Raw genomic sequence first — 24,657 nt, forward strand, 5'->3', positions numbered from 1 at the left:
TGCTTGTTTGATTAAAAGCCTGGTTTAAGATGTAAGTGGCCCCATTTTTAAATATGTGAATACGTTTGAAGCTATCTGATATTATTGGGCTTTATTAATTAAAATATTTATAATGAAGCTCTGGTCTTTGGTGGACACTTAAAAAAAGTTTTTCGGAGCCGCTGAGATGTCCAGTAAATCTGCGCTATAGACGATCTTTGCGCTGCACACGAAAAGGAAAGGAAACGCCGACTTCTCCATTCCAAACCCCCCTCTTCTCTCTCTCATCTTTAGCAGGAGCGAATGTTTGATCGATCGGAAGCTGGAAGACGAGTCACGTTTATTTCTCACTTTTTAGGCTTCCCCTGATTGTTTCTGGACTGGCCTCCCTCCCTCAGAGCCTGCTGTTGACCGTGAGGGATTTTGCTTCCAGACGCCAGTTTTCATCGACTGCACAAACTTGATAGGCAGGCAAGCTAGCTAGCTAGCCACCTAGCTAACTTGCTAACTAGCTTGCAGTGTTGTTAAGGGGGACCTCGTTTTCCTTTCTTTTCCCCCCCTTCCCCGTGTCAGTGTTGGAGTGTTTTTGTCATTGCGCTGTAACTGGCTGTGGGTGGGTCCCCTGACACCTGAAGACTGTTTGCTGGTGAAGTTTGAGCCGGTTGTTCGCAGCTAGCGTGCTCGATACAGCTTGCTAGCTCGCTAGCTAACACCCTGCGCATTTAGCCTGGAAGCCAGTTCGAGGCCTCAGTCCAGCACCACCTCCAGCAGCAGCTACCACAGTGTTTGCAGAGCCGTATAGTGAGAGTTGACAGGTGAGTAAGAAGCTGTTCTCTGTCATTAAGGGGAGAGGGGTGGTAAACACACGGTCAGGGGCAAGTTAGCTCTCTTGCTAACTAACTGATTCAAATCGGTTGGGGGTTGGGGAATCCGCGAATTCACGCCTGAGGTCGCCATCTTTCATTGGATGCTGCTGCAAAACCAGCTAACAAGACATGGCTGCTACTTTGCAGTCGGCTCAACTTTACTACACAGGCGTCGTGGCTACAGTAGCTGTGTTTTTTCTTTAGCCACGCTCAGGCCGCACTTCGTCCTCATCACGGCGCAATTATTAAAGGAGTGTCGCTGAGTTTGGCCCCTGGCATGTGAGCTGCAGTCACTGCCGGCTGTCAGCTGCTAAACGCGCCTGCATTGCGTCTCCACTGGAAGTTGTTATGTTTTTTGACTTGTCAAGTTGATCCAAACAAATGCTTCTCGAGTGTGTGCGGATGGACGGAGGTACACGCTGATTAGCAGCTGATTAGCAGCGTTTACAGACATCCAAGATGTCTTGCGACCATCCTCCACCAGCGGTAAGCAACCGACTATAAATACAGTCCTGTGGACCACCCTTGCATTTTTCACCGGTAGAGTTGAACCTCGGCCTTGTTTTAGAGCACCGGCTGGGGGTCATAAATCACCTGAAGTGATTGAGCAGGGTGGAAACACGACAGGGGAGGAGTGAGCAGAGCTTGTTTTGGTTCAGGCCCTGTCTAAACCTCATGATTGAGTCACTGCATCTGTAGAGGAAATGGGATGTGGTTTGATAAGGATCACTGTTTGTTGAAGGGTTGTATTGAGGGGTTAAAGTGGGGATTCGGGGGGCAGCCTCAGGTGTAGTGGTAGCGGGGTTTCTGGACTCACAATGGGCATTTTTTGTTATGAGAAAAGCGGTTGGTCTGCATCTAATTACTTAACAGACATCTCTTGTTTTCTAGTGTTTTTGTGGATTTGTTCACAAAATATGTACTCAAGGTTAAGTAAATTAACCCACCCTTTAAAAACATTGCTTATTAAAATGTTTATTATCAGTATTGTCGTTTTCCTTTGGAATAACTTTGAAATAAGTTGTTTAACATTGTCTGTATTGTGTGCTCTGAGGTCTGTACTAGGAAGCAGAATTTGGACTTGAGCAAGATAACTTCAGGTGTAACTCTGGGTCTTTGGGGTTATGTAGGTATTTTTGTTGTTAAGGCGATACATCGCTTGCTCCAGAGCAGCTTAAGTTCAAAATAAGAATGCTCAACAGGTACGAAATAACTATCCATTTATCAGTCAGCTCTTTAGAAAGTGGTGCTGCTGTGATTGCTCTGACCTCGGGCAGGAAGGATTGTTTCTACATGACTAAACATCTGCACATTTATTCTCTGAAAGAGTGACACAATGAATACACACAGGTGAGGTTTTTGTGTCTCTAAAAGTACTTACTACAAATACCACTATAGCTGGTCTCCTCACTGCAGTTATAATAACAGCAAGATGAAAATAACTAGTGGCTAAAGGTGATAACTGCTGAACCACTAACCTCTAACCATGCAGTTCTTATGATAGATATAAGATTTGGAGCTTATTCTTATATTAAGTTGCACTGAACAAAAATATTATTCTACTGCTGTTAGTCCTCTTTAACCATGGGAGACACAAGAAGAATATTTAAAGTACACAAAACATGGATATGAATGAAAAGTTAATGCGCCCTCTGAATTTTGGGGGGAAAAGCAGAAAAGAGAAGCTGCTGCAGCAGGTAAACCAGAGTTCCACTCAAGTTCCACTGTAGACTGTAAAGGTGTTGTGTAGGTCGGATGTGGGTCCACCTCTGCAGTGCTGCCGCTGTCCTGTGGCTGTGCACCAGTGCAGATGCAGGGCTGAGCTCGATTAGACAGCTTTATCTCTCTGTGGCAGTATCATGTCTTAGAATTATGGGAATTGATTAATCTTACCCTGGACATACTCTAAAGTTCTCTTCTTCATTTGATGAGCATCACTCATAGAGACTTGAGGAACACATTTATTCCTGTTTAAAACTATTTTAAAACTATTTGTTTTGTTAGGAAATTTGAAAGTATGTGTCCACCAACCAAGCACCATCACCAGTACTGTTTTATTTTATTTTTTTAAAGGATGGTAAACCAGTATTTTTAAGTAGGGTTTAATTTACTGAAACTTAACTTTTTGTTTGTGAAATCCACAGAAACAACAGCAGCTAGCATAAATAGAAGTGACGTTATGATGTTATGGTGACCAATGCTGAGAGTATTCTGGCACTTTGAGGCGTCACATTAAGTAATTTCCTAATTCTAACCGTGGCTCTGGCCTTTCTGTGTGGAGTTTGCTTGTTATTCCTGTGTATGTGGGTCCTCTCCATGTTCCTCCCACAGTCCAAGGACTGCTTATGTTAAATGGTGATTGTAAATTGGCCGTGGATGTGAGGTAGATTAAATGTGGCCTTGTAGTCTAAAGCTCTTTGAGAGGGCAGCAAGAGTTGAAATTTGCTATAAATGTGTTTTCGCTACAGTTATATGCATACCAGTCGTGCTTATGCATAGGTGCGCATTAAAGGTCCACTCTATGCCAGCAAAAATCCTACACACTAACCAATATGAATCCTGTTTTTAATTTTTGGTCTTTATTTCTTCACAAACTGTTTATTTTATTTTATTGTTTAATGTTCAGGCTCCATCTGAAAGTAAAAAGTAAAAACCTGAAACTTTTTTGCACACATCAAACACCCCACCCCCCACCCCCCCATCCCTTTCCATCTTTAATAATAGAGCTTTGACGTGGTCAGGCTGTATTATCTTCGTATTTTCTAAAATTATAATTTTATCTGAGTCGGTCAATTTTGCTCTCAGCACACTTATGATTGTGATTGGTCAGATGCTGCCAGTGTTAATTAGATTAAGTTGATTAAGTTGGCCTTTGTGTAATCAGTTGGCCTAATTGTTGATGTTTGGTGTAGTTAAGCCAGATAAAATAAAGAGATCAGGGCATTTTGTTATGCCTTTTGTAAGTACAGGTATAGTTGGAGTTAGAGTGGGATTGGCTGGGGGGGCTTTCTAAGTTCAGGTACAGTGAGGGTGAAATAAGCAAGAAAAGAATTTGTCTTGAGTTGTTTCTTTTTGAGCAGGCAGTTATGAGCCAGCCTGTGTGTTTATCCAAGTTCAATTTGACTTAATATTTATAAGCTGTTACTTTAAACCACAGTACTACACACTACCAGGTTAGGCTGCCTTATTGCTGTGTGATTAATGAAAATTACATTTCACTTACAGTTTTGGCTTCTCACAATTATCCATGTTAAATGTTTTGACAGACTGATAATATTTCAGTGACGACCTGTAGAGCGACCAAAGGGAAACGTCTCTGGTCTGGAGTTTATCCTGCATAAAGTAAATATCACACTTGGCTCACTCTCAGAGTGCAGGTGTTTTCTCTAAAAGGCAGTTTGTGTGTTGGTTGAAGGTGTTGTCTCAGGTTAAAATTACAACGCTGTGGGCATGAGATGTATTCCTGCTGGCTGCTTAAAGCTAAAAAATGTAATTGTTGCTGAATTGGAGAGAAATGAGCTTCTTTAATTATATTTTAAAATAAACTTCTGATTTTTTTTTTTTTTTATCTGGATTTAATTTAATTTTAAAATGGTGTGGGTGTGGGGAGGTGTGAGTTCTCTTCTTAACTACTTGCCACAGGAGGGATTTATATGCTTTTGAAATAATGAGTAATTCAAATTGATGAGCAATTAGTGAGTTACTGTGCGTGATAGCAAAAACAGAATTAAGAAAAACTCAACTTGGTTAATATTTAGATGACATTTGATGAACAACAGCTCCCAGCGCAGGACGCAAAATCGTCATCTTTACTGTTTTTGAGAGCAGCACAGTTCACACAGTCTATTTTAGGACAAAAGCTGTCCAACCTTTCTGTGTATTTACTCTTACACAAACAAGGCAGAACATGTTAAATGTTTTAGCTGAATCAATTGGACTGATGCTTTACCTCAGTAACATTAGTATTACCAGTGTGAGGTTCCTGAAGTAGTTTAAAATAGTTTACATTAATGTCACAACAACTGTCATTTTCACAAGTTCTCCGTTTCCTCTGAGTGGTTCTTTCAGTTGATTCATATTTACATTTGTGGCTAGTGATCCAAGTTTGCATGCTTTCAGCTTCATGGTGTGCGATAGTTTCTGACCAGAGTGAAAAGGTTGTTCTCACTACTCTAACACAAGCATTGCCCAACCTTTGGGCTAAATGAAGAGTATTTTAGCTGATATCACAGCCTGGTAGCTATGTCATTTGTTGTGCTATGGGTCAGCTTATATATCAAGTAGATGTAGATCTAACAGGTTCATAATATGATTTCAAGTTTCTGCACAAAAGTATTGAATTTAAAATTTGTTTATAAATTTGGCGGCCAGCAATCATGAAAACGACACAGTCCGGATCAAACGATGACTATTTTTGCTCCAGCAGGAAGCATTTGGTCCTCCACAAAAGCAAAGCCTGATCAGCTCGAGTCAGGATGATTAAAGGAGAGCTTTAGCTCGGTAAGATCTCTCTAGAGGAAGTAAAACTACTGAGGTTTCTGTAAGTGAACCTGTGGAAGGATTATTAGTGTTTGCCTTCAGCTTCTTTTATCTCCAGAGTGCTCACAGGCTTTCACATGGTCTGCTTTCAGCTCTGTGCCGCTTGCCTCGTAGGTGCAGTGCAGAACATCAGTTCAGCGTTGCCTGTTGCAGTCTTCGCCCCCATCTGTACCCCAAAAGCTTCCTGCAATTCATGTAACATGGGCTCTGCCAACAAAAATGGCTGTTAGGGTGTTTTAGGGACAGACTAACACCATTTTTCTTTTCTTTTTTTTTTTTTCCTTCCTTAAGCTGTTTACCAAATAAGCTCTTACGGTGTCTGTAGTTTTAAATCTGCAGAAACCGTTTCAGACCACGACCCTTTCTGGAAGAGCTCTCTGAGGTGAGCGTGGTTCAGCCTCAATTGGAACAGGCAGTTGACCGAAGGGCAGCTGACATAGACAAGAATGAGACTTTCTGGCTTTAATCACAGCACCAGGGTTTTTTTTTTATTTATTTATGTGCGTGGTGATTTTTATCAGAGGTAGAAGTTCAAATCAGAACGTCAGCATTAAAGAGCAGTAGTTCGGAAAAAAGGCTGCCAAGACTTTGTTGTGTCAGTATGTCAGTCCTTTAAATGTGTGACAGCAGAAACAGAAAAATACATCACAGAGAATTTGGTACTGAAGCACACAAGGTGACATGAAAACCCAGAACCCCCACACCCAATCGTTGGGTACTGGCTTCCTATTTAGTCCAAAAATAATAAAATAATAGATTTTGCATGACTTGTCAGCTAGTTACACACTCGGGTTGTGTGCAGGTTTCAGTTGTCAAACCGTTTTTACAATGTTAGGTGCAAAGTTTATCACGCAAACAGATGCTTCAATTATTGATGTGAGTTGATGGAGGCTTGTGCTATGCCCCATTCATCACAGCAGCAGTGACACTGTGTCATTATGTGGATCAAAGGTCACCGGCTTTACAGCCACACCATTCTTTTTCTGCTTTGTATGCGAACACAGCGAGGGCCCGTGTCAGGGACAGGCGCCCGATTGTTGGGCGGATTATCACCGCTTTACAAGCAGGACAGAAAAGAAGGTGTTTCCAGTGGTGTTTTGTTTTGTCCCCCCCGTTACACTGAGGTCAAATGTTGTGGAAGTGATCATCCAATCGGGCCTTGGGGATGACAGAGTGATGTCGAGAACTTGACCTACAAAACCTCATGACGTTTGACTCGTGTATAAACAGAAAGCAAAAAGTGCAGCTAAGCGTCCTTTTTACGTGGAAAAGAATTCAGGGAGGCAGGGCTTGATGATGTAAGTGTTTTGCTCGCATTTGTGGCTAAAAATAGATGCACAAGGACAATAAAAAGTATTTAGGAGTGTATGTTCAAATATTTAGCCAGAAGGATGGAGCGTTGTAGCACTGACAGGGGCAGTTGTTAAAGCCCATAAGAGTCCTTCATTAGACCGCCTGAAGAAAAGTGACATTTTTGGCTTTAAGGAAAAGCTGTTTGTTTAGTCTGCTGCGAGCTGTAAATTTGGTAAACTTCAGGTTTATAGAAGCTATCCAATCTCTCTAGCAGACTTACCTGCTATTACAGTTATTTTAAAGCTTTAATAACAAATATTGTCTTACACGTTTAGATTTTAAAAACATAGCGGCAAACTAAACGGACAGCTTTTATTTATGACTTATCTTTGTGCGTTTGCTTTATTGCTGTGTGAAACGAGAGAGCAGTGGATGAGAGCAGCTGAAAAGATTATTTTCTTCACGTTTGTTGAGCAGTCGGTCCAGAAAAGACTGTCACAATCACGGCAGGTAATAATCCAACCAATGACGAGTGCTGCTCCTGTTAACTGAAGAAAAACATTTTTGTTTTAATGCGCCTGCTTTCACCGCCTCAGAGAAATGAGGCTGAAGATCAACCAGAAATTACACACATGATCTGTGTCAGTCTTATTGTTGGTTTATTATCAACCTTTCTGTTGAGACAGCAGATTACAACATTAGCATTAATCATTTCTAATCACTCACATGCTGCTAACTGATACAGACTGCAGTTTTTAGCCACATATGTGGAATATGATGATCATTGCCACCTTCTACGATACAGTCTTATCAGAATACTTCACTCATGATATGACAATTTAAATTTTTAAAAATATTTTGCGATGAGTATTGCAATAACACATACTCTACTTTTTCACATTTTGTCAGCTGCATTCTTTCAACACATTTGAAAAAACCCCCGATCACATTCTTTTAACTAATTTTTTTCAGTGATGTCCTCAAAGTTTAACTTAGCCAGTATCTGTTTTATCCTATAAGATAAAGTTATCACACTTAAGCTGTTTTCTATTCTTTTCTTTCTTCTTCTTTTTTTTTTTTTTTTTTTTTTTTTTTTTGCTGCAAAAATTCGACTGTCACGACAACCTGCCATAAATGCTGCCAGACAAAGTCTGTGTGCTCTGTCTGCTATTGAATGGGGTCAAGTAGGCAATTAACTGTGATAAACCATTGACAAGCACATATCTGCTGCTCTCTACATAGACAGAAATTCACATTTAATTAATACATTTCCACTCTGCAACCTTGCTGTTCTATAGGCATATAAACCAGAATACAACTAGCTGGCAGCCTGTTGTGTTGAGTCCCCTCGAATCCTGGTCATTGACAAAGACTCATTTAGACTCATGGCAACTTGTTGGCAATCTGTCTCATTTATGAATTAGCAATTATTTGAAAGCTTCCAACAATTTTTCTGAGTTACTGCAACTTTGACAGTTTGTTGGTATTAAGATTGCCTCCTATCTGGAAATCTGTGCAATCGCCCTGCCATCATAAGTGGTCATGAGAGTGCAACAGCATCAAGCTCTGGGCAAACATTTTGTTACCACGAGTCTTAATCTGTTGCAGAATGTGAAAAAATTCAATACAATGATTTCTTTCTTTCTTTGTTTCTTTATTTGATTGGCCCAGATTATTGTGTTTCATTACAATACAGATTTTTGGTGTCTCTGTATAGATACAATACCACCATAACAAAATATTGCAATGCTACTATGTATCTTTTAAAAAAAATACCCCTAATAAAAATTGTCAAAAGAGGTTAAAAGTTCACTTTTTTTGTGTGCCCCACAAGCAGTAAATGTAGCAGGTGTTAAAGATAGAAAACTGTTTACTTTCTATGGATGCACCTGTTGTTTTCAACATAACTGCATGATTGTTCTGTGCTGGGATGCACCATCACACACGTACATTTTTTTTTTTTTAAATTTTATTTTATTTTTAAAAGTGAGAAAAAACCATAATGTTAAAATTCAGTCCTACAAGCATGAGTGCTGGTAAACCCATAAAAGCACGAGATAAACATCAGCACTGTCATCAGTAAATGTCAGTATCCACAGGCAGCAGGAAATGGAAAATCCTTTATTGAATGGGAATATAAAATACAAAATTTGACCTTTGACCTTGACAAATGCAACCGTTCAATAAAAACAACAGCACAAAAGAACAATTACACATTTTATTTAAATAACTGGCTAAATATTAAAGCCTGCATCGTTTAATGCAAAAATGGCCAAAACATGGCCAAAATGTCGACTAAACAAACAGCTGCTAAATATGAATCAAAGCCACGTTGTGTAATCGAGGCCTATAAAGTAGATGGGTCTAATTCGCCGGTTGTTTCTGTTATGAGTTTCAGAGCTTTTTGTGTTACTGTATTTGTATTATTGCTAATTGATAGCTTTTCTTGTACATTGGTGTGACATACTTTCAATGTGTCAGAACAAGCTGACGTTTGATTTTTCACATTTTGTCATCACGACTGTCTGAAGTGTCTGAAATTAGAATAGTGGCCTCCGTACATGTCATTAAGCACAGATTGAAATGGTTTGAACAACAGCATATTGTCAGTTTTGCCATTACAATTTTAAGAGAAACAGCAACGTGTTGGTAGTTTAAATTAGTGTAAATTAAGTCTGTGCGAGGAAAATATCCACACATGCACCGATTGTTATTCTGTCCATATACAAGCATTAAAAACAATTTGTGTGAAAAATCAGATTTAATAACGCAACTGTCAGACACTACCTCCTGACTCCTTTGTCTTACACATGTACCAGCTGATGATACGCTGATAAACATCCGTTGTTGACTCAGACTTGTTTGTCCCTTCTGCCCCCCTGTAGCTTACTTGGTGACACAGAGACTTCTCCCTGAGGAGCCAAGAAGCAGACGGCTCATGACTTCTGACCAGGACACGAAAGTTGTAGCTGAACCACAGGTGCAGCAAGTACAAGAGGCAAAAGAGAACTCTCATTTGGTGAGTGTAACGCGCAAACACTCGTGTTTTTCAGTTGAGCTTTACACCACTGTGCTGTTTTTACTGGAGCCACCTGCTCGGTTTGTTGTAGTTCAATACTGTTCCAGCATGTGTTGAGCTTGTATGCAAACACAGTCATTCAGGGAGTTGTAGCTGCACTTAAACTGAACAAAAAAGGTTGGAACTGATCCTGTTTTTGGTCTGGATACCCTTTAGCTGAAGAGCCAGGCATATTTCTTTGGATCTTTGGCCCTACAAAGGCGTGATTGCTGACTTTCAGCAGTCACTATTGTTGAGCGCAGAAATTTACATGCAAATGTAAGCAAACTTGGATCAGTTCTTGGCAGCAACTTGAGCAGCGCTGTAGACGGTGACTACAATGAAAGATTTTTAAAAACAAGAAAGAAACTGAGGTGGAGCTTAGAGTAGAAGGAGAAGGAGGGGTACACAGTAACACGCTGACCTGGCCCGTGTTCCTGTTCCTCTAAGTCAATAAAGTTGTTACACGAATGAACCGTACAGAAACAGTTTGGTTTATGTTGTTTCCAGTTCATTAAAATAATCCATTTGACTGATGGAAAACATGGCGCACAGTTTTTGGTTGCATCAGGGACATTTTCACACTGGTTTTCAGACAAAGTTTGATGTCTGTGTTAAGGATACACAGCAGCTTTTCATTAATATTCAACAAAAATATCTTAACGAGGGCACAGTACTAAAGCAAATACATTAGGGCTGTAAATGCATATTCTTCGTATGATTATGTATTTGAGTGAGTCTTTGTAAAACAGATGTTTAAATGTGAAAATAATAGATTGTGGGGTAAACATAGATTTGAGCAGAGCCTTACCAGCTGGAGAGAGAAATTATTTTGTCCTTTAAACAGTGTCATAAGTCATAAAACTTTTTAAAATTTATTTATTAAGTTTTTTGTTCTATTAACTCTTTTATGCTGATTTTTATGTGTAAATAACAGTTAATTACTGCATGAACAAGCCTAATGATTGGACCCTTACATCTGATCTACAAACTGGCTCAGACCTGGAAATCACAATAGTTTGATTCTGTGTGGAGGTTTTGGATTCAATAATGGAGCCTTTACAGCTTTGACAGCATTTAATTAATAAAATTATTTTTGATAATGTAAGATCACTTTTCTTCAGGCCATATTTATCTTTTTTTGTAGCTTTTATTTTATTTGCCTTGTTTATCCATGTAAAGCACCTACACAAATGCTGAAATTAAAAATTAGCCAAAAACAAACACACAAAATCAAGTTCATGTACATTTGAACAGTCCCAGGGCAGTGCAAGTCTGCCTCTAAGCAATTTATTCAAAATCCTTTATTTTAAGTCCTTTCTTTACTTTGTATGACAACCCTTTGTTCCAGTCTTGGAGAAAGTATTCTTTTTTTTTTCCTGTCTGAGCTTTCACATCAACAGAATCTCCTCAACAGCAAACACCTCATTCTGTAGCTTGGTGTTTCAATCCTTAGTCAGTGTTTGGTGATAATTTTCTTTGCTGGTGTCAGATATGTCCTTAGGATATACGTCCCTTAAGACAACTCGAGTATAGGATCTGAAATGATCTTGGAATCATATATTTCACCGAGTCTTTCACCAAGCTTACCTAGAGCTGAATGAATCCCAGTTTTATTTTCCCAAATGTGAGTGTGGTTTGGTTCCACATGACCACATTTTCATAATTTCCAGCATGGCTGTTTAGTGTTTGTCTGTTTGCTTGTAATTTGGAGCATTAAAGTTAACAATCTGGTTCTTCCAACTAAATTCCCTCAATTTCAGTGATTGTGTTGTTGATGTGGTATCCACATGTGGTATCAGATCTCTTCTGGGATTTCTTCATCCAGGTCCCGTTTGAATTTATTTTTCATATATAAGGTTATAATGTATGTCAAATGACAGACACTAGTGTGGGAACTGTTTCTTGGTAAGATGTTCCAAGTGTCTTTATAACAGGATGCATTTTAGCCTAATTTATCTTTATGCCATTTATGTTGTAATCCCATATCATGGTTTTGTACACAAAGCCATGTTTATAATTTTTAATTGTAGGATTTTATATGTGATGTCCAGATCACAATCCTTATAGTTTGTGTTGGAATAAGTGAAAAACCTCTGCATTGCCGCAGACAGCCTGTAATAGTTTCTATGCCCTTAGAAACCAATGACATCATAATAGATTTTACCTGAATATAAATACTATACAATCTGTATTTTATATTAAAGTGCTGCCGTGCACTACTTTAGAGTTGTTCTATAATGGGCGTAGCAGTAAAGATACTCTAAAGGTCAGTATTCATGTCGCATTTTCATAATGTCACATGAGTTGTCACAGTGAATTATCTTTTGTGGGGATGGCTTTGGGGCTGTACCATAACATAAATTCTCAAAGTATCGAAATCTAAAAAACAAAAACCTCTTTTTCGTATGTAACAATGGAAATAAATGTAATTTAATTTTAAATCTTGGAATATTCAGTTTTTATTTCTGGACTTTGGATTACCTGTCACATTTATTTATCTCTATGGATGTATTTCATAGTAAATCAGCCAGAGAAAGTTTAAGTTTCTTCAGCAACAGCCTGCCTACATTAAACTACATTGGGGGGTGGGGGTGTGGTGTGGTGTATCTCAAACCAGCCAAAATGGCATCATAGCTGCCACAGCCTGCTTTCCACTGCAGCTGATTTCCCACACTGATTGCATATAATAGATGACTGTTCAATAAAGAATCGGGAGGCAAAGAAAAAGGCAACTCTTGTAACTAAATAACCATGACCTGTTTTTGTTTCTCACTTTTCATGGGCCTGTAGCAGTCCTATTGATCATAGCTGTGACATTTTATTTCTCGTTGAAGCGTGAAGGCCAGACACATCAAAGTTTGAGTCCTGTCTTTAGGTAACATGTTTTTTTTTTTTTTAGTAAAATGACTGAGTGGGTCTGACTACACTGTTTTTCTATGACAGATGCTTTGAAATGTTCTAATGTAATAATCATGGTTTTCATTTTTACACAAAAGGGTTAGAAAACTAATTTAAAAGTCCTCATCGGTTTAAAACTCGGGATTGAGTCTTAAGTGGCTTTCCTGCTTAATATTTGTAAGTTAAAAAATAACACAGTATAAACAGATGTGGTTTCTTCTTTTTAAACACAGAGAAATATCTCAAGTTCTCTACACGTTGTATATTAAAGATGAATCACACCGATCAGTCAGTTTCGTTCTGTGGTCTGCACTGACTGAGCCGGTGCAACGTGTGAAGTGTCATTAACGTACATCTGGGTGTGTCTGAAATTGCAGAAGGTCACCGTGGGTGTCAAGCAGACATTTCCATTATCCGAGTTCAAGTCAAGCATAATCTTTGTTTGCCTCACAAAGATTATGCTTCCCATTAGTACTGTTTTGGAAAATCTTCAGAGGGAGGTGGCACCAGGATTTGTGGCCTCTTAAAGCCTTCCATCAAACAGAATTTTTTTTTTTTTGTTTTGTTTTTTTAAATCCCGGGCAGGGCAGTTGCTCCACGCAGAGCATCTGGGGACCCGAGTGTTGTGCTACGAAGCAAGATCAGTGGGTTCATGAAGTATGTAGAGCTTCTCTAAAGGTGGACTTCACTCAATCATTATAGCAGCTAATGCTGAACACAACCAAGTCATGATTAGGGATGGGTATTGATAAGATTTTCACGATTCGGATTCCATTTTCGATTCTGTTTAACGATTCGATTCTTTATCGATTCTTTTTAAAAAAGGAGAACACTAAGGTCGATTAGCTTAGAACTTTGTTTTATATCTGCTCTTTGAACAAGAGAGAAATTTAGGAGTAACATGGCCTTACAAACCCAACAGTGAGATCTTAAAAGATCCAGCCTACGGCTCTACAATGGGGTGTCACAGGGTCCCCAGGAAAAAAAAAAAGTAAATGTAAAATAATAAAATGAATATTCTTTTGTGGCAATAACAAAGTATAACATCAATTATTCTGTAGCAATTACACAAGAATATCCAGTAATGTCCCTGCCTACAATTAAACACATTCACTTACCGAAAATCGGGGCATCTGCTGTGGCAAATGGGTGCAAGCCTTTTACCACAAACTTAGTCTCTGCTCTGTGACATTCGTCTATCCTGGCCTGAAAGGAGACGCTACCGGTAGACTGCAGCGAGAACTGCCAGCATCTGAGCCAGACTCTGTCTGTCTCTCTCATCATGGTCACCTAAATGCACAGTAATGGTTTTGTAATGAGGCAGATCGCGCTAAAAACACGACATTCATTTAAGGTCATCGCGGGTTTTGTGAGCAAATGCTTTTGCATATTCGTAGTGTTTCGTTTAAGGGAGAAAGCATCTACTTTGCAAGTATTGCAAGTTGCCCTGTTGTCATCCGTTCTCGCAAAGTATAACCAAACTTTTGAGCGTTTGAGCTTAGGCACCGTGTTTCCTGCCAGGTAAATGACGCTCCGCAACGTGGTGACCCAGCACTAGAGCTGCAGCACTGCAAGCTGCATGTGTCACATCGTCCCTGGAATTTGCATGTAGCTAGGTGTTGATGTAGAAAATGTGTAAATGTTTTTATGCTTGGTCCTTGTCTGTTGCCCAGTATTAACACTTCATGAACTGCAGCTACGAGAACACAGGTTGGAAAGTAATTATTTTAATTTGTAGGTTTTCACTGAGAATAATTAATCAATAAACTTTATTTCACTTTGATTTGGTCTAAAACTGAAGTAGTTTTTCTTTGCTGCAAGAAAGACACATGCTGTCACCTTTTGCTGTTTATTTCAAAGCTTTTTAAAGATCACTTGTCTTACTGCTGACATCTGTGTTTGCAGTAGACCATGTTAAGCTTTTGTTTTTGTTTGTTTGTGGAAGTCGTGTTTGACCACCACCAAATTGATACAGTAAATAAACATCGGAAATCCAAAAAGGCTTATAAGGATCCATATTGACTTTTATATTGGTGTGTACGTAAACTGAATTGTGGAAAAACTGCGTCTCTTTTCATTATACTTCAACAGTACTTATGTTTGACAGTACTAATAGCCCACCAGCATGGTTATTTTCACCCTGAAATGCTGCCACTCTGCTCCTTATTTATATGCTAATTATTTTCCTTGAAAACCTTTGGACGTGCATTCAAAAAATACATTTCAAATTTAAACACAAAATGTAACTGGACCTAATATTTTTCCATTTCTGATCACTTAACATTGACTGTTCCACAAGCCTTTCGGATCAGGAAGTGAGAATGAAAGCATCCCAGATTTAAAGCCTGCTGCAAGGGAGAAATACTGCCAGAGCTAAAGTGGTTATTCCTGTGTGTCTTCCTTTTATCGGTGACTCTGCATATTAGCCCTCAATCTTGCCCCCAGAGATTCCTCAGTTCATCTGCACGACCTCTATGCTTTCGTAGGGAACTTCACAGCTCTGCAGGTTTGATTGACAGCAACACATGCGAGCCTGTTGGGGCTAAATGTGGTCACTGGGGTGGGATATTACAGCAGGCTCTGACCAAATACTGGTAAATTCTGGCTGTGACAGTAAATACGCCTTCTCTGTCGTCCACTTAACCAGCTGCTGCTTTTCTCAGGCCAGACGTGTCTGGTTAGACTGAAGGTGGGCGGTGAGGTGTAGTAGCTGTGAAAGCTAGATTTAAAAACATAAGTTTCCTATTCCTCCCCCGGTTGGGTCGAACTGTTTTCCTGAGAAGCGTTTGTGCCACTTTTCTGGTGTGGTGTCTGGCTCTCTTGGCTGGTGGTGCTACACGATTATTGGTTGTATTAGGGTTGGGCAGTGTGGTCCAAAAATAACATTTTAGTGCTTGTATCCTCAATGCAGGCAGAGATGTACAGTGGGGCAAAAAAGTATTTAGTCAGCCACCGATTGTGCAAGTTCCCCACTTAAAATGATGACAGAGGTCAGTAATTTGCACCAGAGGTACACTTCAACTGTGAGAGACAGAATGTGAAAAAAAAAATCCATGAATTCACATGGTAGGATTTGTAAAGCATTTATTCGTAAATCAGGGTGGAAAATAAGTATTTGGTCACCTCAAACAAGGAAAATCTCTGGCTCTCACAGACCTGTAACGTCTTCTGTAAGAAGCTTTTCTGTCCCCCACTCGTTACCTGTATGAATGGCACCTGTTTGAACTCATCATCTGTATAAAAGACACCTGTCCACAGCCTCAAACAGTCAGACTCCAAACTCCGCCATGGCCAAGACCAAAGAGCTTTCGAAGGACACCAGGAAAAGTATTGTAGACCTGCACCAGACTGGGAAGAGTGAATCTACAATAGGCAAGCAGCTTGGTGTGAAAAAATCAACTGTGGGAGCAATCATCAGAAAATGGAAGACATACAAGACCACTGATAATCTCCCTCGATCTGGGGCTCCACGCAAGATCTCATCCCGTGGGGTCAAAATGATCATGAGAACGGTGAGCAAAGATCCCAGAACCACACGGGGGGACCTGGTGAATGACCTGCAGAGAGCTGGGACCAAAGTAACAAAGGTCACCATCAGTAACACACTACAACGGCAGGGAATCAAATCCCGCAGTGCCAGACGTGTTCCGCTGCTGAAGCCAGTGCATGTCCAGGCCCGTCTGAAGTTTGCCAGAGAGCACATGGATGATACAGCAGAGGATTGGGAGAATGTCATGTGGTCAGATGAAACCAAAGTAGAACTTTTTGGTATAAACTCAACTCGTCGTGTTTGGAGGAAGAAGAATACTGAGTTGCATCCCAAGAACACCATACCTACTATGAAGCATGGGGGTGGAAACATCATGCTATGGGGCTGTTTTTCTGCCAAGGGGACAGGACGACTGATCCGTGTTAAGGACAGAATGAATGGGGCCATGTATCGTGAGATTTTGAGCCAAAACCTCCTTCCATCAGTGAGAACTTTGAAGATGAAACGAGGCTGGGTCTTCCAACATGACAATGATCCAAAACACACCGCCCGGGCAACAAAGGAGTGGCTCCGTAAGAAGCATTTGAAAGTCCTGGAGTGGCCTAGCCAGTCTCCAGACCTCAACCCCATAGAAAATCTGTGGCGGGAGTTGAAAGTCCGTGTTGCTCGGCGACAGCCCCAAAACACCACTGCTCTCGAGAAGATCTGCATGGAGGAATGGGCCAAAATACCAGCTACTGTGTGTGCAAACCTGGTAAAGACCTATAGTAAACGTTTGACCTCTGTTATTGCCAACAAAGGTTATGTTACAAAGTATTGAGTTGTATTTTTGTTATTGACCAAATACTTATTTTCCACCCTGATTTACGAATAAATTCTTTACAAATCCTACCATGTGGATTCATGGATTATTTTTTTTTCTTTCACATTCTGTCTCTCACAGTTGAAGTGTACCTCTGGTGCAAATTACTGACCTCTGTCATCATTTTAAGTGGGGGAACTTGCACAATCGGTGGCTGACTAAATACTTTTTTGCCCCACTGTACATCTCTGCCTGCATTGAGGATACAAGCACTAAAATGTTATTTTTGGACCACACTGCCCAACCCTAATACAACCAATAATCGTGTAGCACCACCAGCCAAGAGAGCCAGACACCACACCAGAAAAGTGGCACAAACGCTTCTCAGGAAAACAGTTCGACCCAACCGGGGGAGGAATAGGAAACTTATGTTTCAGTGGCTGACTAAATACTTTTTTGCCCCACTGTATATTGGTATTTATCATGAAAGCAACAAGTGAGATGTTGCAGCACTTTTTGATGAGGCGTTTTTCATTTAGTATAACAAATGGAGTTTCAGTTCAGTTCTATTTATACAGCACCAAATCACAATGGTAGTCACCTCAGGGCACTTTGTATTATAAGGTAAAGACCCAACAATAATTACACCAAGACCCGAACAATCAAGCGACTCCCTTTGAGCAAGCACGTGGCGACATTGGGGAGGAAACGCTCCCTTTTAGCAAAAAGAAACCTGCTGCAGAACCAGGCTCCAGGAGGAGCAGCCATCTGCTCCAGTTTGAGCTGGGTTCTCAATCAATGTTGGCCTACAACAATTATTAAAAAAGGATAATGATGATAAAAATGTTAATTGTGCTACATTTATTCATGCTATTTATTTTTGCTACTAACTTAACACCCAGATTTGTCAGTTACAATTTTGGCTTCCTACTATTATGAAAACAAAACCTGGAAAGTCTTGTGATCAGTCACACCTGTTTCCTTAAACACAAAGTGCTTTTTGAGGGCATTTTTTTTTTTTTTTTTTTTTTTTTAATTTTTTTATTTATTATATCCAAGCGCTGCGGTTTGAAGCTGAGTGTTTCTAGTGTTGGTTCCTGGGCTTTAACCCACTCCCCTGATATGAGTGTATCTCATGCTCGTTTGTGTTTTTAAAAGGGAAAACGCATTCTTACACTCGCTGTTTCTTAATGGTAATTCTTACTGTAGCAGAAACTGGAATTTCCTCAGTGCAGTGAAGCATAGCTGCTGCTGGTACAGTGCAGGTGAAATATGGGGACTTGACCTGAGAACAAGCATTCACAGGGGTTGACTCCTCAGGTTGGGCTTCAGTCAACCTCCTCAAAAAGGAAAGAATGCACAATTGAGGAAATGGGCAGAAAGTGAGCGGATGGCCTTGAGGCGAAGAAAAGTTATTTTTCCCGTGTGCTCCAAAATTAGGAAATGGAAAGAGCCTGCTGGGTGTTTTTTTTTTTTTTTTTTTTTTTTTTTTTCTCCCCACTGTCATTTACAGATGCACACGATTAGAAAGTAGATTGGCAGTGAAAAGGAAAGAGCAAACTATCCTCATGGTTGGGTAGGTCTCAGGTGGGATTCGTTGTGGGAAAAGTGGTCAGAGAAGAAAAATACAGCTCTCAGTTAAATCCACACAGTTCAGCATATCAAGGTTACTGAGCAAAGAGAGAGCACCACATCATATAACGCACAAGAGCTGTAGTTTAGGCCAGGTTACTTTCACATTTATATAATGAGCATTTAAAAGGACCGTAGACTCTACATGACCCAGCTGCTACCAGCTAATTCAGTTTTGAACAAAGGTTTGAATCTAAAGCTTGTGAAACTGTTGAGCCCACAGGAAGTAAAACTTGATCGTCAACCAACATAAAAAAACAAAAGTGTTAACAGTTACTTCCTCAGAATTCAGATTGAACTGCGGGTTAGTCTGCACACTCATTTCTGTCAGATATGAATAAAATTCCGCAACAATTAATCATGCAGTTTGTATCTTTGTAATCTCAAAAAACACTTACTACTGGGCTATGCAGTTATATTAAGGCATGCTTTGTAAATACGATTAAATAATTAATTAAACGTGTTGATAATTCAGTAATGATTGACCCTGTGCACGAGAAAATGCTAACTTCCTGGTTTGAGACCGGATGTAGGGTTGTACATTTCCGGTAGCTTTACTTGGCGGTCAATCGCTACTGCGAAGATATACTCCAAAATCATGTCCAAAACTCGAAAACGGAAAGATCGCGTTAAGTTACAAAGAGCAGAAGGTGGGAACACTCACCACTGTTGTGTCATAAAAAATCTAATGATCAATTTTGACGTTTAAACAGTTTAGATCGATCAGTTGTTTACATCGCTCAACACAAGCAGAACTGCATTACTGCAGCAGAAGACACATCGTCCACATTCAGAAGCACATCTCTGTATAGTGACTGGTCTTATGATTTAAACAGGCAAATGTTCAGCATTCAAACTACAGGTGAACAATAGTCAAACCAGATGTTTCCCCCATAATGTCGAGATCAGCTAGTCAAGTACACACCTACACAGCATGTTAACAAACCGAGAAAAAAAGCCACACAAAAAATGAATGATTGCTGGTAAGGGTTTCTATACATTGGTATTTACGAAGGGTATGTTGTGACTTACCTTCAAAATTACAGCGGTCCCTCGCTAATAATGCGGTTCACCTTTCACCTCACTGTTTCGCAGATTTTTTTTAGTGCAAGTTTGCATGCCTATTTTTTTTTTTTTTTTTTTTTTTAAACATCACATTGTGTCCTGTGCCCTGATCGCTGCAGACGATCTCCTCCGTGACGTCTCTCCTGTACAGTACAGAATCGCTGCATCGATCGATAGCAGTGTGACTCTGAAGTGCAGTACTGTATGTCCACGATGTCCACCAAACGTTTTGCACCGTCAAAAAATAAAATCGGCTACTTGATTTCACCTATCGCTGGTTATTTTTAGAACCTAACACCCGAGGGACAGCTGAGAAATATAACATTTGAATCCCTTTTCTCTTTTGCTTTGAGGCGCAGGGAAAAAATATCAACCAGTCGATGAAAATCATTTACAGATATATTGGGTAAATGCCCAAGACATCTATAGAAATGTAAATCGCCGCTCGATTCATTCATTTGCTTAACTTGTTTTGGACCGTAAACAAGGCGCTAATAGGACACCGGAAACAAAACTCCCCGCAGGAGTTTCCACACCGGAAGTAGCATATGCTAACGTGCACATAGTCTATTCATTTAAATATAAATTGATTTTACTTGAAACTTGTTTCTCTAATTATTTCATGGTTGCGGTGCTACATTGCATCTTGAATTTGTTTTACTTGTCAATCTAATCCATTAAATTCAGGGACGGGTCTAAGAACCATGTAGTCTAAAAAAATGCTTTGGTTTGAAGTTAGCTTTGGCTCACAACTTGGTCAGAGATCTCAACAAATGCTGGTGTGCTTTTGCAAATGAACTTTTTGGCAACGGTACCATTTTAAAACTGGACTTAGATTTTAGGGTGCTTGACATTCATTCTGGGATACCTGGCTGCCCCACATTAGCCTCAACTTGCTGTGCAGGGAAACTGCTCATCTTGGGGTCCTGTGGATGGATGAATATTTGGTATTTTAAGTAATTATGCGTTTAATTGTGTATTAATTTTATTTCCATTTTAATTCACACATTATTTTCTGTATTTATTTAATTTTGGCACTCCTATCACTCCATACAGTAAGTTTAAAATTGTAACAGTAAAACACCAAATTGTAAATATAATTGTAGTAAAATAGCACTCAGTTTTATGGATAATAATGTGCAAGCCATTTGGTGCTACCAGAATTGTGTTGTTCCTTATTCACACGCATGCGTTCACACAGAGACGGAGTGATACACCATATGCTTTGCACATATGTGTCAGAAACAGACCAGAAATTGAGCGTGACCCATTTTTAGCTGTGCATGTTAAATCAAATCAATTATGGACACAAGCTGGAAAGAAAGTGAGCCTGACGGGAATCTTCACAAATTTTTTTTTATTTTATTTTATTTTTTTTAGTGGGTCATACGGCAGAGAGAAGCTGCAGTTTCACTGCATATGCAGGTATGAAAATGCTCTGTGTATGAATGCAGATGTAATCAAAACTGTGGGGACAGAAATGCAGACTAGTTTTTAAGGAGTTGTCCAGCTTTGGAAACCGAAGGGGATGTACTCAAAAAGTGTAAATGTAGTTTAGCAACTGGGTAGCCATATCAAAAGATTTCAGATCCTCATTCTTAAATCTGTTGCCAAAGCAGGGAAATGCCACCAATACACAGACACCACACCACTGCTTTTCTCACCACTGTCCAGCCTCGTCAACAAATCTCTTAGATCAGTCTTTTACGACTTGGCTTGCCTTTGAGTTATCGTCTTAAAGAACCACGGTTCTTATACAAATGTGACTAATAATATAATGCTGTTAGTTTTGTTTTCCTCTGGAAGAAGGTTGCAGCGTTAAAGTGAGAAGAGCTAAATGGCTCGTTTCTGAGAGAACTTAAACTTAAATAAATAGAATAAATAGAACTTAAAGGCAAAGAATAAGCTTGCATTAGATGAGAAGTTCAGAAACTTGCTGTAATAAGCACAATTGCCATTTCTTCTAAAGAAATGTTTTAATTCTAACTGAGCCACAGTTTGCTGACTTCTGGTTAAAAGTTACCTCAGCAACCCCCAACACTCGAACCAAGCACAGTAGAAGGTAAAATATATGTTTAGTTATTAAGCATAGATTTAAATTAAAAAAAAAAATATTAGCATAATTAAGGTAAAATATCTAAAAATCAAGAAAGCTAAATAAACAAAATAAGGTATCTTTATAAAAACGGCACAGCAAATATCAGATGATGTTACAGTAAAGTGTAGTGACGATACAAATAAACTGTTAGGGATCATACAAAGCTCCTCTAGTCTAAGAATAAACATAGCATCAGTTAAGTTTAAGCCAGTATCAAGCAGCCCACGTGGACTTATTTTGTAATTTTGACTGTAAAACTACAAAATGCAGTTGACCCTGGTATTCGCAGGGGTTAGGAACCATAACCGCCCGCAAAGAACTGAGAACTGCAAATAATTGAGACGTGGAAAACTTCTTGGCACTACCACAGAAGCTAACATCCACAGTCTTCCTTATCTTCACCTCCTCCTCCTTGATGTACTGGGCGGTACTCTGTTCAACATGAAGGAAAATGAATGGCACTCCTAGATTGGCTGCTTTGCAAACACCAGCCAATAGCGTGTCAAATCAAAAAATCTGTGAATAGGCGAATTTTCCCCAAATAATTTGGAGTTACTTTCCACAGAAAAATCTGCGAATACTGAACTGCGTATAGATGGAGGTCGACTGCAGTCATCTTTCTGGAACCATTTGAATAAAAAGCACACACTGTAAAATCTAGGTTCCCCCGTCTGGTGTTCACACAGTACCTTATGAATGCTTTGTGCTACCATGATACACAGAATATCCCTGTAAAGGGCATCTTCTCGTCTTTCCCAAACTGTTTACATTTTGCCTTTAGAACAAGTGGTAAAGGAGTTTAGAAGGCTTGTAAAATGGTCCTGCTGCCAGACTGATGGTTTCAAAGAAAAATAAAAAAAGGTTAAACTGTTCAAATTTGTCTAAATAATGACCTGGGGGGAAAACAACTAATCTGTAGTTGCTAAATTAGTCTAATATTGTAGAAAAAGCTGTTAAGGATGATGCATGTTGTAGTATTTGTGATGTGCTCATCTGGCCCATCTGGTCTCCCCAGATCTGTCTGTCAGAGAGGAAAGAGGAGCCTCCGGTCTGCAGACAGACAGATTAGTCCAAATTCAGCTGTTTTTGTTTTCCCTCCCTAAGGACTCTGGTTTGTCTGCTCTGTCTCTCTGTCTGCCTGCCTGCTGGGAGCCCACCTCCATCAAGGAGGGAGAGCAATAAACCCGGTGCTACGTCGGCTGCCCTCCAATGACACTGACTATAACTCATCTCTGTCCACGGTTCGTGATGAATCACATTCTCCTGTTTCCTCCAAAAATACACCCTCAATCAGAAAGGCTGCTAACCTTTCCTTCCTCTGTGAGAGAGGGGAACATTTTAAAATTTTGAAAGGTCAAGCGATGCCCTGGACGTACACATCCATTGATGTCAGCAGCAGTTTCTATGGCAGCCGCTCGGACAGGAGTGGGAGTTTTACATTGGAGGAAGGATGGATTATTAGCATAGGCGGGGATTTGTCTCTGTCTGGCCAGGCACATCGTGAATGATCTCGTAGTGCCATGTTTGTGAAATACGACTGAGGAACAACATCTCTTGCTGCTCACTTCTTAATCTTGTTGTGTTTTTGTTTCTCTTCCTCCTCCCTTTACTATGTTCAAAAAGAAACCAGTTTGCCCAGCCCTTTATTTTGCAACTTAGCTATTTAGCAGAATAATATATTAAAGCCAAGGCTCTGGAGGTCTGAATTTGAGTGATGCCTCAGGGTTGATTTAACATGTGGCAGACCGGAGCAGGCATTTCATTTGAGCGCAGGTGTGCGACTCAACGCTGCCTGCACAGCTCCAGCGTTTTGTTTTTTTTTCCTGGGGAATGACTCAGTGCAACGGCGACAAAACAAAAGCAGAGACGGGTGCTTAACGGGAGCGAGACAGCCAGTCAGCTTCTGCAACGTCAGCCCTGGCCCACCGGGGCAGCCGAGCCTCAGTGCTGTCATCAGATTTGTTGAATCAACCCAGCAGCCTGTATCGGAGGAGGGCAGGCAGAGCGTGGCGGTAGCTGTGATTTGACGAGGATGACTTGGAGAGGGGTGGTGGCAGCCGCTTTGCTCAGACGTTCGCAGGTTAGAGCCTGAGGCAAGCCAATGTCGGTCGGAAGACTTCCTTCCTCTGCCCACCGGTGGACATACTTAGACCTTATCTTTATGTATTAGCCATGGATTGGATGCAGTGGACTCTAATACCACCAGCGGCAGGCAGCGTCTGGCCTGCTGTTCCTCAGGAGTTGAGTGAAACGCTGACTCTGACCACCGCTCTGGGTTATAGCCTCTTAGCCTGTGAGACATGCATGCTGAACTGCCGCTTTGATTCTGTGAGTATTTCCAGCAGACACCAGGGGTTTATTAGCCTGGTTCCTGTCAAAAAGATTTTTAGTTTGAGGAGTCTTGTTGTCGATTGAGACTTATGTACAACATGACTGATGAATGCTCGCCTTTCTGATTCTCAGCGTAGACCATTTCAAAGAGTCGAGAAGGCATTACAGAAACATTACAGTGAAACGAGGGGTTCTTTTCTTTTTTTTAAATGCGGGGCTTAAATTAGTTGATCGTAAAGCACATTTTGACCAGGAAAATGCTTAGACTTGAGTAAGTCGTGCTTACATGCACAGTCACCCAGCCGAAAGGCCAATTTTGAGCCAGGAGAAATCCCGGAAATAGAAACTTCTTTTCTGGGCAAGTGAATCTGTCATTTAAATGTCTTATTTTATACTTTCCCTGTATTTTTCTTTAGAGTAAGCAAAGGGAAAATTGTTGTAGAAGGCTTTGCAGTATTGGTATTCTCACAAACTGTAATGTGAGTTGAGACATGAAAGATTTTGTGAAGACTTTTTTTTTTTTTTTAACCAAATTACTGCTATAATATGTCTGGCACATCCACAGTGTTTTATTGGCATATTTTGAAATGTACAGTTCATTGT

General features: G+C 40.1%; 1 protein-coding gene across 4 annotated transcripts in view; it reads left to right on the top strand.

The window, feature by feature from the left end:
• Positions 1–215: 215 nt before the first annotated feature.
• The window catches only part of larp4b (La ribonucleoprotein 4B), a 52,646-nt gene continuing 28,204 nt past the window's right edge, over positions 216–24,657 (top strand). For 3 of the 4 annotated variants that reach the window (XM_085255376.1, XM_085255378.1, XM_085255379.1), the window contains exons 1-2: positions 216–794; positions 9,563–9,696. In XM_085255376.1, coding sequence (XP_085111502.1) covers positions 9,616–9,696 — 81 coding nt within the window. In that variant the 5' untranslated portion in view covers positions 216–794; positions 9,563–9,615. Of the gene's footprint in view, positions 795–1,227; positions 1,332–9,562; positions 9,697–24,657 lie in introns of those variants that run through there. The other variant, XM_085255377.1, reaches the window with a different exon arrangement.

The sequence above is a fragment of the Mchenga conophoros genome, linkage group LG18 (genome assembly GCF_057382185.1).
Source record: "Mchenga conophoros isolate Kocher_MC1m ecotype Shallow Benthic linkage group LG18, M_conophoros_male_GT1.1, whole genome shotgun sequence".
NCBI lineage: Eukaryota > Metazoa > Chordata > Actinopteri > Cichliformes > Cichlidae > Mchenga > Mchenga conophoros.